Source organism: Thalassophryne amazonica, chromosome 9 (genome assembly GCF_902500255.1).
Source record: "Thalassophryne amazonica chromosome 9, fThaAma1.1, whole genome shotgun sequence".
NCBI classification, from domain to species: domain Eukaryota; kingdom Metazoa; phylum Chordata; class Actinopteri; order Batrachoidiformes; family Batrachoididae; genus Thalassophryne; species Thalassophryne amazonica.
The window spans coordinates 59,946,077-59,964,255 of NC_047111.1; the positions used below are offsets into that span (position 1 = coordinate 59,946,077).

The 18,179-nt window shown below is 40.5% G+C and overlaps 1 protein-coding gene across 1 annotated transcript in view; it reads left to right on the forward strand.

Moving 5' to 3' along the window:
* The first annotated feature begins 3,865 nt into the window (after positions 1 to 3,865).
* LOC117517214 (lissencephaly-1 homolog B) overlaps positions 3,866 to 18,179 on the forward strand; it is a 48,505-nt gene continuing 34,191 nt past the window's right edge. Inside the window, exons 1-2 of the mRNA XM_034178156.1 lie at positions 3,866 to 4,082; positions 8,066 to 8,351. Of these exons, the coding sequence (XP_034034047.1) occupies positions 8,320 to 8,351 (32 nt within the window). The 5' untranslated portion in view covers positions 3,866 to 4,082; positions 8,066 to 8,319. The remainder of the gene's footprint in view (positions 4,083 to 8,065; positions 8,352 to 18,179) is intronic.

Below are 18,179 nucleotides of genomic sequence, written 5' to 3' on the forward strand. Positions count from 1 at the left end.
ATACAATATGATTTGTACTGTGAGTTTGGAGCATTTAAGCCAAGATAATTTTGATAGTGTGGATGATTTTAATAGTAAAATTACAGAAATACTGTATTCTACTGCAATAGAAATAATTAGTCATGGGAAAGGTGCTGAACAACGCAAAATGGTGGTCAGTTAAGTGTATATATATATAAAAAACAAAACAAAACAGTGCAGGCATGAAACAAAGCTTTTAAAAAAATTAAAGCCTCCTTTTCTTTTACCAAGCTCATAGAATATTGAAGAGCGCAAGCAGTTGTAAGGAGGGTGATAAGGAAGGCCAAATGAGACCAGTAGCAGTAGTTGTGCACTAGTATCGGAAAAGCCAAGGATTAGTGATGTGTGGGGTATGATCAGAAAGTTGGGTGGTATATGGAGGGAGTATACTTTACCAGCTATGAGATATAATAATAATTAAAAAAAAAATGAAAACTCCTTTGTCCCTCAGGCCATCAGACTGTACACTCATGGGGAGGAGGAGTAACAGGAAGACAGAGGATGGGAAGGAGAGGGACAGTAGTAGCCAGTAAACCAGTATTAATACAATAACATGCATTTGTCGTGCGGTATGCATTTTCAGAGGCCCTCCGTCCATGCAGTCGCCCAAAATGACAGATATTCGCCCCGTGTTAGATGAGGGCGAATATCTGTCATTGCGGGGTGACGGCATGGACGAAGGAACTCAGAAAATGCATACCGCACGAAAAATGCATGTTATTTGCATTATTATCACTTTACTGAGATACACAACACGTAACGCGTACATAAAAAGTTGGTTCACTTTAACTTTTGTCATGTCGGCTGGCGCATGCTGCTCCAAATTCAGCAGGGCGTCCTCATCAAGCTGGCTGCTTTGGCTGCTATTCGTTGTCGTACTATCCATGAGAAAATCATCCAGAATATCCATATTGGGACCAACACCACACTTCTCGCCTTTTATGTTTTCCTCTGCAGACAGTTTTTGGGCTGCGCGTGCTATGACGTCATTTATTTACGCACAGCGGGCGGGTATAGCCAGGTAGCGTTGACGTAAATCTACAATACCGGCCTAGCAACGCCTCGGTAAAGTGATAATAATGATCAATATGTCTGGTATTTATATTGTGTATTTATATTTGCAAACTGTTTTTCTTTTTTACTTTCACTTTTGATACTCTGTGTGCTGCTATACAATGCTGCTGGAACCTCAATTTCCTTGAGGGAGTCTTCCCATGGAACCAATAAAGTTCTATGATCTAATCTCATAATAATGATATTATGAGGAGTAATGAAGACAAGGCAGAACTTTTGGCAATTCATTTGTCAGAGTTCATAGTTCTGATTGTCTGTTCCCCTTGGTTTTATTCCTGTGCCTGAAGCAAACTTTGAGATGGATAAACTGTCAAAGGACAGTAACAAGTATGGTGGGATGGCCAGTCTAGTTCAGAGATACCTGCTATGAAATATACAGATGTGACTCATATATTTACAGAGTCGATCTAAAGCCTCCAGTCACAGGAAAGACAGGGGCAATCAATTTATATTCCCGTTTCATAAGTCAATAATACGACTGTCAGATCATTTAGCTGCCTTTTCTGTGGAACTGCTAGTTCAGTCACCATGTCGTCTTTTCTTATTCAATGGCAGCATTACTCAGCATTTCAAATGGCAAAACTGTTTGCAGGCAAGACCTGATCAATGAGATTCTTCAAGCTTATTTAAACTACACAACATAATATTTCAGTATGGTTCATGTGGATTTCATCTCATTCTGGAATTGAGGACAAGGAATTTTACTGGGAGTGCCCTTGCATGGTTGATGTCATACTTGACTAGTTGTTCTCACTGTGTTTTATACAGTAACACTACCTCCAACCTTAGTGACATGAAATTTGGGGGTTCCACAGGGGTCCGTCTTAGGCCCCCTGCTTTTCTCCCATTATATAGCACCCCTTGGGCACATATTGCGGCGCTTTGGGATTACCTTTCACTGCTCTGCTGATGATACTCAGTTATACATGCCGATAATGCCTGGTAATCTCATCCACATAAAATCCTGAGAAGATTGCCTTGCATCAGTGAGAAGTTGGATGTCTAGAAACTTTTAAGCTCTGAGAAGACTGAAATGATGGTTCTTGGTCCAGTGAGACATTGGCATCAATTTGACCAGTTAATGCTTAGGCTAGGCTTGTGTGTCATACATCACACTGACAAAGTGAAGAACCTTGGGGTAATTTTTGATCCTACATTGTCCTTGACCTCCACATTAGAAATATTATGAGAACTGCTTTCTTCCACCTTCGAAATATAGCGAAGATTTGTCCCATCCTGTCCATGGCTGATGCTGAGACCCTGATCCATGCATTTATCTCTTCTAGATTGGACTACTGCAATGTTCTATTTTCTGGTTTACCGCATTCCAGCATTAGGGCTCTCCAATAGGTTCAAAGTGAGATCAGATTTTAAGGTTCTGCTACTAGTCTATAAAATTGTTCACGGACTGGCCCCTCCCTACCTAGCTGAACTAATTAAACCTTACGTGCCGGCCCGGGCTTTGCATTCTCCGGGTGCAGGACTACTTTGTGTCCCTAGGGTGAATAAGAAGTCTGGGTCATAGAGCTTCTCTATTGTACCCCTGTTCTATGGAATGATCTCCCTGCATCAATAAAACAGTCAGATTCTGTGGAGACTTTCAAGTCCAGACTTAAGACGCACTTATTTTCCCTTTCGTATAGCTAGCATACTGGCATAGTATAGTTCTACGCTTTTTACTCTTTTAATTCATTTTATTAGGAAACGGAGCATGCCGCGGCCTCAACTTTACCTAAATTCTGGGTCTTTTAGTGAAACTTAGGGCTAGTGGCCAGCGATCACCTTAGTATTTCCTGTTTTTCTTATTGTTTAATGCTGACAAATTATACTGTATTTCTTGTCTTTCTGATGCCTGATTCTGTTTTTTTCTCTCTCTCTCTCTCTCTCTGTTTAAGGTGCAGCTTCATCCAGACATGGGTGTGGTATTTGTGCTGGAGACCCTCCTGTCCTGTGCATCAACAGCATTTCCTGTATATTTGTTTTGTGAATTGTTCTGTAATTTATGACTGTAGCATGACCCAAGCAGAGGGTCACCCCTTTGAGACTGGTCTGCTTGAGGTTTCTTCCTCAGAGGGAGTTTTTCCTTACCACTGCTGTTCTGGGGGTTAGTAAGGTTAGACCTTACTTGTGTGAAGTGCCTTGAGGCAACTCTGTGACAGAAATGAACAAAGCATGACTAAACTAATGGGAGAGGGAATCTAAGAGTCAGTTTTTACATATAATTCAGGGACATGTTGTATCAAGGAGACAGGAAATGGAGTCACATGGAAGAAGTAATCACACCATTACATATAGGTCACACGGGTTTAAATCATACTCTCAAAATCATTGGAAAACATGAAACTGGTCATTGTTTGAAATGCAGCAGAAGGAAGACGGTTGAACACGTGTTACTGGACTCGAGTGACAAGAATATAACAGACAGCAAAGTCGATGTCAGAACACTAGGACAGACCAGTTTAACACTTAAGGGAATACTTTCTTTTTCTACTTTCTACTTCCCACTTGGGGGCACGTATTGGCATATTTGAAGGGAACAGGGTTATTCATTATTAATTATTAATCATTATTTATTCAAAATAATATAGTACAGTGTTACCCCCCCCCCCCCCCCCCCCCCCACACACACACACACACACTTTTTTTATTCCCCCACCTCTTATCTCCACAGCATACGTCAGTCTCCATTAATGCTACACACCCAAACAATTGGTGGCGGTAATGCACGGTGTCGGTTTGAAAACAGCCAATAATAAGAAGAGAAGAAGAAGCAGCAGTCGCTCCCGCTGCGTGCCGCCGCCTCGACGTGCGCGTAGCCGCTGTTCTGTCGCGACCGTTAGCAGTAGCAGAGTGAATGCGGCGCTACGACACAATGTCAGTGCCGGTTACGTGTTACGTGAGAAGTCACAATACCACATCAAAACCCGAGTTTAAGAGCGCTTTCTTTTTCCAGACACGGGCTTGTTAGATACGCCGTTTGATCGAGGGTAAGTTAATCGTTTGTACACGTCTGTGTGTGTTTGCTGTCCCACTTGCAAAGAATTGTTATTTTGACGACGATGCGCCCGCAGTGTCCCAATCTCAAAATGGCGGAGAGGCCGAAAGCTAAGCTAACGGGTAGCAAAGTTGGCAGCAGTGTAAACGCTAAAATAAAACATTAGGGATGTGATTCGACCTGCGCCGGAATGGCCTGTCCTTCTGAACCCAAGTGTTGTTTTTGATAGTGTGCACCTTAAATCCGTTTCCGACACGAATTGTGAAACGTTGCAGAAGATTCGGCTAACCTTCGCTAATTGATGCGTCTATTTATGGCAGTTCTGTGGAGAAGAACAAATGTGCTACGTTAGCCGGCTAAGGTGTGTGTGTACAGGTTCAAAATCTGTTTGCAGTATTTAAATGAGAAATATGTTAGTTATTCAAGTAGGTAACTTATCTGCTAGAAGCCAGCGTGTCTGTGTGCTGGGGAGTATCAGATTAGAGTTCCATAATCAATCTTGGCCTTAGGTGGGTCATTTCGCTCTTAAATTAAAATGGTATTTTACTGTTAACCTACCGCTTTGGCGCTTACTTGTTGCACCAGTTGCGGTTATATTTGGTGATTTTTATGGGAGTGTTAAAGCTCGCCGGCTCAAAGTGACAGCTCCTCTAAACGAAGCTAAGCTAACATTAGCTAGAAGGGCGTTGCTGCAACTTTGCCCTTGTGTCTGTCGAAGCTGTGGAAGACGTCATCCCGTCCAGATTTTAGACAGATATCCAGAATAAATCACTCTTTAGCCGGTAGAGGTTGTATTTATTCATCTACACTGTTACTAGCCACGTTTGATGACTCAGAAGTAGGGTGGAGTCTGTTAACGGATCAGTGTGAAATACTGAAGGCTTTGTGATGCAGGTTGCGTTTGAGGTGAACAGCAACGGTTCTTTACCTTATTTTATTGGACGTATTAATAAGTAATTATTAACAAGTTTCTGTGAAGTCTTGAAAACAAAGTCCCCTGTGTTTTGCAGAATTTGATTTTTTTTTTTTCTTCCTTCAGGTGGATTACATTTTCTTCAAAACACTGCAATGCAATGTACAGATTTTCACATATTTACTTTTGGTGGTGGTCAGCGTATGTGATGAGCGAGCTCAGAATTAACCAAACGAAGGTTTATTAACTCTTCATTACAAAACATACTCAATATTGTTATATAATGTAGAAATTTACATATTAAAAATTATACTATGAACATGAATGTCAAAAGCAGAATTACAAAAATGGTGTCACTGCCTAAACACTTAATGTACCCAATTATATTTCTGTAGTTATCAAAGCTTAATGAACAAAAGAACTTCACAGTTTATTTTAAACAAATTTTCAGAAACACAGTTAACATATAAAACAAAGGGTCAGATTTTTGCTTCATGCAGTAATTTTCACTTTACCCACCACACTGTAGAATGCAGATGGAACTGGTTTTACAGCATTCATTCATTGATTTTCTACACCCCCTTATTCCAGTTAAGGGTCACGGGAAAACTGGTTTGCACATATATGACCGCCTTTAATTGAACAGAGTGGGCTATTTTCATTTTCAGGTCAGCTCATTGAAGATAAAACCTGGATCAAAAAGTAGCCCCTCTCCACAATCAGGGTTGGCCATGGCCACATTATACCAAACTTTCATATTACTTTGACATGCAAAAAGAAGGAATGTCAAAAACTGACGGTGTGCCTGATATTATCCCGAAAGTTTCATTAGGTATTCTCCCCTGGATTGTTTTCAGCAGAGCATTGAAATAGGCATGTCCTGTTGGGTTATCGAAAGGTACAGACAGGACATTTGCCTTACTTTGTTTCTGCTAATACATCAGAGACATTTCATTATCTTGTTCAGCCATGTTGCATTAACTAATAATGACCACAGAAAGTTCTTTTTAGTTGTAAATGATCACTTGTGATTCACTTTACCACAACTGCATCAATTTTCAGAAATTTAAGTACAAAATGTATGTTGTGAAAAAATAAATTACTGAAATCAGTGTTTTTTTTCGTAAATGTTTAGTTAGTTTAGTTAAGATGAGAATTTTCACTCATCACAGGACAAAAATATTTCACATGCAGGTTAGTGAATCTAGAGTGATTTGTGAGATCACTGCAAAGCAAGGTTTCCCAGTGAATTTGTATTTGTTGGGAAACTGCTAGTATTCATAAGTTCCACAAACACATACTTTGTCAATGGGCACACAAAATTAGGCCATGCTCTAGTACCTATCAAAACTAGTGTGGCTGCAGTTGTATCTTCCATTCCAAGAACATGCAAATTTTTCATTTTGATATATTAAAATATTAGTTGGTGAATCGCAAGTGTGTACTCGGTGTGGATCCTACTATATTTAAACAAAATATACGTACTACAAATAGTATGAATTTGTTGACATGCTTACATTTCAACACATTTTCTCTGTTCCACTTGTTACGTTTGCAGTCTAACAGTAAATATTGGGCTTCTTTTTCAACCCTGAAACAGTTTTTGATTGATTTTTTTTTTTTTTTGTTTCAAATTTTCGGGCCAGGCAGCTATAAGTTCTGTGTGTATGATAATGCAAGTTTCATACACACATGCTTCAGAGCATTTTTATTGTATATCGGTAGCATTCCTCAATTTAGCTTGCAACCCTGATTGTGCCTGAGGTCTGTATGAGTCATGCAGGTTTCTTTTCTTTCTTTCTTTTTTCTTTTTTACACTTTCCCCTTCAGTTTTATAAGTTGAACAAATATGTGGTTTGAATCACTTGTTAAAGCCAGTAAAATTTGCACTCAAGGCACTTATCTAGCTTCAAAAGGCATGTATAGATGGTGAGAAAATGTCAGCATGTCTCTGGCAGAGCTGACACTTGCTATGTGTTTTATGCATGTGTAATGAAGTACATGGGGTTGGAGTGTGGGTCATCTGTGTGCACTGTACAGTTACATCTTTGGCTGGGGAAAAAAGTGGAATTTGGAGTTTATCTTCCTGGGTAGGTCTCAGTTTTGTGTCGTTTGGATGTAAATGGGACAATATAGAGCTGAAGTTGTTTATGTAAAATTTCCCTGTAAAAATGGGTTTGCACGCAACCAGATTCCCACCAAGTCTCACGCTAAAATATCATGAGATGACACCACAGTATAGCAGCGCTAGATGGCAGTATAATGGCACAGCATTGTTAGTTCTGTTGTCTGGGGAGAATCCTGTGCTTTATGGCCCTGTCACACCATGACAATTTAGCCTGCTTATGCTGACCATATTAAAAATGCTGTCATATGCTGGTGTACGTCTAATAAATTATGCAGCTGTCACACCATGACAAGTTATCCAACATATGCTGACAGCCCCATTTTCACCGCGTGGTTAGGGTCGGTACTGCACGGTGTGGTGTGGGTCAGAATGGTTAAGTCTGGCTTAATTTGCATTTCTGTTGCTGGCAGAACTCCTTTGTTTGGCAGGTGGAACACTTAAATACTGTACTGTTAAGGGGCAGAGCATATCTATACTGTGATCTTTAAACATTTAGCAGCGGACAGCAGACGTTTTTAGTGGTGTTCTCTCAGGTGAATGTCGATAAGATACTGACATCCAAATTCATGTATATTTGTCCATATTTTTCTTGTCTGCTTTATTAAAAAAATATTTCTGGCCTGGCAATGGTTGTTTGTGCATGTTGCAACATGCAGAGGCCAGCTACACAGTGCTTTTGACCTGCTGATCAGCAGTGGCCATAAAGATTTTCCAGCACCTGTGGCATCAAAGCTACAACACCGATGGGACATTTTTCAGTTTGTGTCAATGGCACGGTCAAGGTCGGGTTTCAGATGTGATTTTAAACAGGCATCTCTGCAGAAATGAGTAACCGATCAGGATGGCAGTTTCTTGATCGGACTTGATCAGTGTTTTTGCTTATCTGCTCTGCTTACTTAAAATTTGTTGTGCCTTGTCTCATATGTCTCACTAGGTGATGGATGGGCTGGCTTACTGAGAGACGTCTGGTTTACTCACCGTTTTCGTGGAGCCTCAGTCTAATATTTGATTCACAGCTGTATCTCCAGTCATCTTTCTGTGTGTGGCACACTTTTGCCACTCGTAAATCTCCAACAGAAAGTGCATCATTGAAGGACCGCAAACCTACCACAACACATTTCCTAGCTATACATCCCGGGCTCCTCACCTCATCCTCACCTCCCCAAGAGGGAGAGAGCTGCAGCCACCATGGTGCTGTCACAGAGACAAAGAGATGAACTGTAAGTGCCTAAACAATTATGTGGTTTTCAGGTTCAATACTCATGCAAACAGATGCAAGTGTACTTGTGTTTGAGGTGCTTTGTATTCAAAAGCATGTGCAAAACGTAAAATTGTTTGAAATAACAAATACAACAAACAATATACAGCAAGTAAAAATAAGTATTGGACACAGCACCATTTTTCTCAGTAGATATATTTCTAAAGGTGCTATTGTCATGAAATATTCACCAATTGTCAGTCACAATCCAAGTAATCCATACATTCAATGCAGTTCTGACAATTTCACCTCAGTCTGTAAGATATTCCATGTGGAAGGAGCATCATATTTAACAGCCCCCCCCCCCCCCCCCCCCCCCCCAAGTTCTATTCTCACTCTTGGAACCACCATCTGTAGAATACAGTGAGAGCAAAGGCCATATTTACACTCAACAAAAATATAAACGCAACACTTTTGGTTTTGCTCCCATTTTGTATGAGATGAACTCAAAGATCTAAAACTTTTTCCACATACACAATATCACCATTTCCCTCAAATATTGTTCACAAACCAGTCTAAATCTGTGATAGTGAGCACTTCTCCTTTGCTGAGATAATCCATCCCATCTCACAGGTGTGCCTTAGACTGTCCACAATAAAAGGCCACTCTGAAAGGTGCAGTTTTATCACACAGCACAATGCCACAGATATCGCAAGATTTGAGGGAGCGTGCAGTTGGCATGCTGACAGCAGGAATGTCAACCAGAGCTGTTGTTCATGTATTGAATGTCCATTTCTGTACCATAAGCCGTCTCCAAAGGTGTTTCAGAGAATTTGGCAGTACAGCCAACCAGCCTCACAACCACAGATCACGTGTAACCACACCAGCCCAGGACCTCCACATCCAGCATGTTCACCTCCAAGATCGTCTGAGACCAGCCACTCGGACAGCTGTTGAAACAATCGGTTTGCATAACCAAAGAATTCTGCACAAAGTGTCAGAAACCGTCTCAGGGAAGTTCATCTGCATGCTCGTCGTCCTCATCGGGGTCTCGACCTGACTCCAGTTTGTTGTCGTAACCGACTTGAGTGGGCAAATGCTCACATTCGCTGGCGTTTGGCACGTTGGAGAGGTGTTCTCTTCACGGATGATGCGAAGGAGATGTGTTGCACTGCATGAGGCAAATGGTGGTCACAACAGATACTGACTGGTATCCCCCCCCAATAAAACAAAACTGCACCTTTCAGAGTGGCCTTTTATTGTGGACAGTCTAAGGCACACTTGTGCACTAATCATGGTGTCTAATCAGCATCTTGATATGGCCACCTGTGAGGTGGGATGGATTATCTCAGCAAAGGAGAAGTGCTCACTATCACAGATTTAGACTGGTTTGTGAACAATATTTGAGGGAAATGGTGATATTGTGTATGTGGAAAAAGTTTTAGATCTTTGAGTTCATCTCATACAAAATGGGAGCAAAACCAAAAGTGTTGCGTTTATATTTTTGTTGAGTATAGTTGGATTCTTCACATGTAGGTAGACAGATAAGGAGGAACTATGCCAAAGAATATTTTTCTATATAAAGATCAACCAATGAGGGCACATAGAGGGACGGCCAGTTAAACAGTAGCATACAAAATACAATTGTGTGCGATATTCACAACAGTAATAAAATGCATAGCACAGTGATAACAGTATCTAATTTCTTAAGATTCTGATGAGGAGCAGGCAGTAACAATAAATCACCATAATCCAGCAGCGTAAAAAAGTTGCTGATATCAATTACTGTCTTGTCTTGAGGGAGAAATTGGATCTGTTTCTAAAGAAGAAACCCCAATTTGGGCGCTCACTTGGGCGACAAGGTTTTCATTGTGTTTTGAGAAAGACAGAATCCTCCTGGATTCAACACTAATTTGAGTTAAGAAGGTCTGAACAACATCAAAGGCAGACTGCTGTTGTTTTGGTTGGTATGCTGAAAAACAACCCCACATCGTGAGGTTTACATCTCCAAACTCCGCTGTTTGTATGGTGTTTTTGGGGTGACTAGTGCAGTGCCCATAGGAAGTTTATATAGCTATAGAAAATTGATAGCTTAAGTAGATTTTTCATGGATGGTTGCATGAGGCGTACTTACTCATACATAGTTTTAACCGACAGTGTACGTTTTTGAGGTGGGTTATCATTGAGATACCAAATAGATAATAGTTATTTTAAGAAAAAGATTGACATTCATCCAACATGGTCAGACATACATACACACAGAGATATAGGAAGGAATAAATAGTTGGTGTACATGACGCACAAACATATGGATGTGAATACAGTAGTTATTATGGATAATGTGAGTCAGGGACATTTAGGTTTCTTGTGAAATGTGTGGATTGATATGCGAGCTGACGATTTACACTTTAACATTTGAGGAAGACATATTTTGATCCAACACAAACATTCAGAAGCCACTTGGCACAAATTAGTTATTTGATCAACATGGACTTGGAGTCGATAAGCAGTTTTTATGTCATTTTGGTTATGTTTTGATCAAGTTACATTATATTATTATTTTGAATATAGTCTTTCATAGTTTTCAAAGTCAGTTTTATTATCAATTATCTATATACGAGGTCTGTCAAAGTATAGGTCCTTTTTATTTTTTTCAAAAACTATATGGATTTCATTCATATGTTTTTACGTCAGACATGCTTGAACCCTCGTGCGCATGCGTGAGTTTTTCCACGCCTGTCGGTGACGTCATTCACCTGTGAGCACTCCTTGTGGGTGGAGTCGTCCAGCCCCTCGTCGGAATTCCTTTGTCTGAGAAGTTGCTGAGAGACTGGTGCTTTGTTTGATCAAAATTTTTTCTAAACCTGAGAGACACATCGAAGTGGACACATGTTCGAAAAATTAAGCTGGTTTTCTGTGAAAATTTTAACGGCTGATGAGAGATTTTGAGGTGATACTGTCGCTTTAAGGACTTCCCACGGTGCGAGACGTCGCGCAGCGCTCTCAGGCGCCGTCGTCAGCCTGTTTCAAGCTGAAAACCTCCACATTTCAGGCTCTATTGATCCAGGACGTCGTGAGAGAACAGAAGTTTCAGAAGAAGTCGGTTTCAGCATTTTATCTGGATATTCCACTGTTAAAGATTTTTTAATGAAAGACGTGCGGACGGATTGCAGCGTCGGCTTGCAGCCGCTGCGACGCTCCGCCACAGGAAAAACACCTCTGTTGGAAGCCTTAAGGACAAGTTGGAACATGTCCAGCTGTTAAACAATTTCTCATATACTCACTCCACTGAAAGCCATCAAAAGCTGCCTGGATTTTACAAATGGTTATTAACACGGAGGTGTTTTTCCTGTGCCGCCACACCGCGCCGGCTGCGTCCCGACGCGCGGACCCGTCCGCATGTCTTTCATTAAAAAAAAAATCTCCTTTAACAGTGGAATATCCGGATAAAATGCTGAAAGCGACGACTTCTGAAACTTCTCTGTTCTCTCACGACGTCCTGGATCAATAGAGCCTGAAATGTGGAGGTTTTCAGCTTGAAACAGGCTGACGACGGCGCCTGGGACCGCTGCGCGACGTCTCGCACCGTGGGAAGTCCTTAAAGCGACAGTATCACCTCAAAAGCTCTCATCAGCCGTTAAAATTTTCACCGAAAACCAGCTTAATTTTTCGAACCGTGTCCACTTTGATGTGCCTCACAGGTTTAGAAAAAATTTTGATCAAACAAAGCACCAGTCTCTCAGCAACTTCTCAGACAAAGGAATTCCGATGAGGGGCTGGACGACTCCTCCCACAAGGAGTGCTCACAGGCGAATGACGTCACCGACAGGCGTGGAAAAACTCACGCATGCGCACGAGGGTTCAAGCATGTCTGACGTAAAAACATATGAATGAAATCCATATAGTTTTTGAAAAAAATAAAAAGGACCTATACTTTATTGACAGCCCTCGTACATAAAGGGCTACATCTGTCTGTCCGGGATAAACTCCCAAACTATATGTAGCCCTAAAAACTATATATATTCTGAATCCTCATGACATGGGGAACAAACTGGTACCTTTTTTTTTTTTTTTTTTTTTTTTTTTAAGTTGAACTGAAAATTACCCCAAAATAGTTGGCAGTGGGTACGACCAGGCAGATTCAAATTTCCAGCCCTGTATATGTGTTGGCCATCTCTGTTTATTTAATCCCTTTCTTCAGCTACTTTATGTTCTCAACTGTTAAGCACCTGACTGTCCTGTACAACCCAGTTTGCCTTCCTGTCTGAATACATTTGTTTTATGTTTGTAAAATTGCAATGTAAAAACAGTGAAATACACCACGACCTCAATTTTGATTCATATTTACATTTACCGTTACCTTCCATTTTTGTGTGGAATTTTGTTATAAATTTGATTGCAAAACAAAGTATGCATGAAGGACTTCAAATGTGTTTGCCTTTTAACCAAGTATTTCCACTTAGTTTGCGGAGTCCACCTCTTATAGTTCTGCTGGACAAACTTTAGTCCATTAACTATTATATTTATAAGACATCAGCATTACAAAACAAATGTTGGGCAGTTGTTTTGATTAAAATGATTGGCATTTGGCTTTAACCCAGGCAGTGCTGGGTACCCAAGCTAGTATGAAAATAAAAGGATTCCTATTAAACAGGTTATTGGAAGAGACTCGCACAAAATTAAATAGAATGTTTTAAAATATTTAAAACAGTAAATCCTCATTACCCCCACCTCCTGAACACAGTTTATTTTAACTTGAACTCACAGCTTTTATTCAGCTTATGTACTTACTGAAACTTTGTAGAAATTAGGGGAAATTCACAATTTTTAGCAAAAAAAAAAAAAAGATTTTAGCTAACGTCTCCAGTGTTGTCAAGATAAACTCAGTCGCAAGGAACACTGACAGCATACCTTTTACAGTAAACATATTTGTTTCATTGTGATATGGTCTGACCACATGACCTTCTCCCATGTCTCCTCTGGATCATCCAGATGGTCACTGGTGAACTTCAAATGGGCCTGGACATGTGCTGGAGTGAGCAGGGGGACCTTGCATGCCCTGCGGGGTTTTAAACCATGGGTGTGTAGTGTGTTACTAATGGTAATCTTTGCGACTTTGGTCCCAGCTCTCTTCAGGTCATTGACCAGGTCCTCCCGTGTAATTCTGGGTTGATTGCTGACCTTTCTCAGAATCATCCTTACCCCACGAGGCGAGATCTTGCATGAGGCCCCAGACCGAGGAAGATTCACAGTCATCTTGCGTTTCTTCCATTTTCTAATAATTGCACCAGCAATTGTTGCCTTCTCACCAAGCTGCTTGCCTATTGTCCTGTAGCCCATCCAAGCCTTGTGCAGGTCTACAGTTTTGTGCCTGGTGTCCTTAGACAGCTCTTTGGTCTTGGCCAGGGGTGGCCAAGTTCGGTCCTCAAGATCTACCTTCCTGACACTATTAGTTGTCTCCCTGTTCCAACACACCTGAATCCAATGAAAGACTCGTTAGCAGGGTTTTAATGAGTCTTTCACTGGACTGGTCTTGGCCATGGTGGATAGGTTGGAGTGCGATTGAGTGTGTGGATGGGTGTCTTTTATACAGGTAACAAGTTCAAACTGGTGCAGTTAATACAGGCAAAGAGTGCAGAATAGGAGGGCTTCTAAAAGAAAAATAAACAGGTCTGTGAGAACCAGAATTCTTTCTGCTTGGTAGGTGATCAAATGCTTATTTCATGCAATAAAATCATACAATCATTTAAAAATCATGCAATGTGATTTTCTGGATTTTATTTTTTTTGTTAAAGATTGTCTCTTACAGTTGAAGTCTACCTACGATAAAAATTAGACATCTCCATTCTTTGTAGGTGAGAGAACTTGCAAAATCGACAGTGTATCAAATATTTATTATCCCCACTGTATGTGAAAGTATCTGTTATAGCCAAGTGGCATATGTGAGTCTGTGTCTGTGTATGGCTTCGATCACAGAGAAATCAGGGAGAGCTGACATTTGCTGTTTGGTATGCTTATGTATTTTGGATCAAGGATAAACGCTGTGAAAACAAAGTTAAGACAAATAAGGGGTGCGCGGTATATACAGTAGACAATACAAATTATATAAATTTGGCCTACAATAGAGATTTTAATTCTATTGCACTATTGTAGTAATGCACGATAATGGACTGAAGGTGGCATTTGATACAGTTAAATATGCCGACATTTGCTGGCCAATCTTTAACATAGCACTTGCATGGAACAAGAACGGGCAAGATGTTATGAAACAATAAAGCACTGTTATGTATGTTTAATAATAAAGGATCTGTGTGCATCTCAAAATTTTTGACTAGATTTTCTGATATAGACATGATTGTGCCATCATAAAATACTAATAATAATGGAGATATAATTTGAGAAATGCTTGTGCAACTGGGGACTGTTACGAAAATAGTTGTACAAAATTATTAGAATTTGGGAACTTAAAAGCAAAACTTTATTTACATAAGATCATTTCAGTGGTGTTAGGTTTGAGTCTGTTCCTTTTCTTTGTTACTACCTGTCCAGTTTTGGAGACGACTTCTCACATGGCACAAGTTTCACCGTCGCAATCATTTTGCTGGCCTCGATATATCAACTTTTAAATGCGTGTGTTTCTGTACGTCACTAACAGTACAGTGAGGCTCGCTGCTGGGTCAACCTGGTCTCTGTGAGGATTTCATGCGGTAGCGAACCAGCCAGTTATAGTGAAGCAGCTGCATTATTCCTTTCAGAAAGTCTGGAATAATAAATGGGATGCTAACATAATTTGTAATACACATCGCTTACAAAAAAGATAAATTTCATCAGGTTAACCTTTTTTATTTTTTTATTTTTCAAGATTGGGTTATGGAATCCACCTGATTATCTGACACAGAACAACCCAGGTACAACTTTTTCTTCCTGTTATGCCTTATTTTGGACCTTTTGGGGCTTACTGTTTAGTTAAACCACATAAAATTGTGAGGGGAAAGTCGCATTCATATAGCTGCAGATGCACCAAAATAAATATTTAGCTTAAGCTAGCATTGTTTTTAAAAAAATTCTAGCCTGGTGGGGGTTCACCTTGACATGATGGCCAGCCAGGTCTGCATATACTGTAGGAGAAACACCGCATTTTTCGGCACTGCCCCCCCCCCCCCCTCACTGCTAATGATAGTGTCTATATTCTGTTATAAAGTATGTTCATTGTTAATGTTATGTGTGTTCTCCAAAGGTGGGCACCTTGAGCCCCTGGTTCTGTTATTGACAGCATCCAGTCATGATTGATTATAATTTAATCATGGGTGTGATGCTGTTTTTTACTCAATGGCTTAAGAAACTGAGATATTTGATGAATTAGTAGGAATATTTTATTAACTGAGTTTCACCAGTTGCACAGTGGTTGAAAGTGCTGTGTCTGCATACACAGCCCTGTGTGCTTACGCGCAAACTAAGTTACCCAACTGAGCATGTTCCTACGCTTGTAAACAGTGTTGCCAGTTACTTTGAAAAAGTAGTCCAGTTATTGATTACTCCTTGAAAAACTAACTTAGTTACTTTACTGATTGCTCAATTTAAAAAGTAACTAAGTTAGATTACTAGTTAGTTTCAGTAGCTGCCTACAACACCCCTCACCACCTCAACGTGAAAATGATAACCTGTTTTGCCAATACTCACTTTATAATCGCCCTTTCTTGACTTCAATGAACATAAATACTTGTTTAATAAAAAAATAAAATAGACATTTTTCTTGACCTCATATTTAAATGTTGACAGCATTATGACAGTAAAACTTACCATTTCTAACCTATATTGTTTATAAATGTAACTATTAAATTCTTTCTAAACATTTTAGTTGTTGAAATTATTAAGTGCTATAAGTAAAAGTATGAAAAAATGTCTTAAGTGGACCTTTAATCTAGGGCTGTTGTGGGGAGCCGCATCCCTGCCCATGCACCCTTCCTGCATGGATTCTCCCATGACTTGTTTAGGGCCCGGTCACACGGTACACGGCGATTCCTGAACGAAGGGAAAAAGTAAAAAACGTCACAATTCATTGAGAAAAGGTGGACGAAAGAGCGTTTATCACCGAACAGTCTGCGAACCAAGAGCGCAAAAGGGACGAAAGAGGAAATCAACAAAACTGAAGCTCACGATCTTGACAAAACGCACCTGGAGCCACAGCTGGAGCAGTGTGTGTCTGCGTCTCTGCGTTCCAGGACTCGGCGCTGGGACGGAGCTCATAGCACCTGAGTCCTGGAGAAACTGCAAACAGAATCTGTGGAGATCTGTGCACATGTCAGTGGACCACCTGCTCTGGTTCCTCGTCCAGAACAAAAGAGGGATCATCAATCAGTCAATTCAATCAATTTTAGTTATATAGTGCCAAATCACAACAAACAGTTGCCCCAAGGCGCTTTATATTGTAAGGCAAGGCCATCCAATAATTACGTAAAAACCCCAACGGTCAAAATGACCCCCTGTGTGCAAGCACTTGGCAACAGTGGGAAGGGAAAAACTCCCTTTTAACAGGAAGAAACCTCCAGCAGAACCAGGCTCAGGGAGGGGCAGTCTTCTGCTGGGACTGGTTGGGGCTGAGGGAGAGAACCAGGAAAGACATGCTGTGGAGGGGAGCAGAGATCAATCACTAATGATTAAATGCAGAGTGGTGCATACAGAGCAAAAAGAGAAAGGAACACTCAGTGCATCATGGGAACCCCCCAGCAGTCTAAGTCTATAGCAGCATAACTAAGGGATGGTTCAGGGTCACCTGATCCAGCCCTAACTATAAGCTTTAGCAAAAAGGAAAGTTTTAAGCCTAATCTTAAAGTAGAGAGGGTGTCTGTCTCCCTGATCTGAATTGGGAGCTGGTTCCACAGGAGAGGAGCCTGAAAGCTGAAGGCTCTGCCTCCCATTCTACTCTTACAAACCCTAGGAACTACAAGTAAGCCTGCAGTCTGAGAGCGAAGCGCTCTATTGGGGTGATATGGTACTATGAGGTCCCTAAGATAAGATGGGACCTGATTATTCAAAACCTTATAAGTAAGAAGAAGAATTTTAAATTCTATTCTAGAATTAACAGGAAGCCAATGAAGAGAGGCCAATATGGGTGAGATATGCTCTGTCCTTCTAGTCCCCGTTAGTACTCTAGCTGCAGCATTTTGAATTAACTGAAGGCTTTTCAGGGAACTTTTAGGACAACCTGATAATAATGAATTACAATAGTCCAACCTAGAGGAAATAAATGCATGAATTAGTTTTTCAGCATCACTCTGAGACAAGACCTTTCTAATTTTAGAGATATTGCGTAAATGCAAAAAAGCAGTCCTAAATATTTGTTTAATATGTGCATTGAATGACATATTCTGATCAAAAATGACTCCAAGATTTCTCACAGTATTACTAGAGGTCAGGGTAATGCCATCCAGAGTAAGGATCTGGTTAGACACCATCTTTCTAAGATTTGTGGGGCCAAGTACAATAACTTCAGTTTTATCTGAGTTTAAAAGCAGGAAATTAGAGGTCATCCATGTCTTTATGTCTGTAAGACAATCCTGCAGTTTAGCTAATTGGTGTGTGTCCTCTGGCTTCATGGATAGATAAAGCTGGGTATCATCTGCGTAACAGTGAAAATTTAAGAAATGCCATCTAATAATACTGCCTAAGGGAAGCATGTATAAAGTGAATAAAATTGGTCCTAGCACAGAACCTTGTGGAACTCCATAATTAACCTTAGTCTGTGAAGAAGATTCCCCATTTACATGAACAAATTGTAATCTATTAGATAAATATGATTTAAACCACCACAGTGCCTTTAATATGTATGGCATGCTCTAATCTCTGTAAT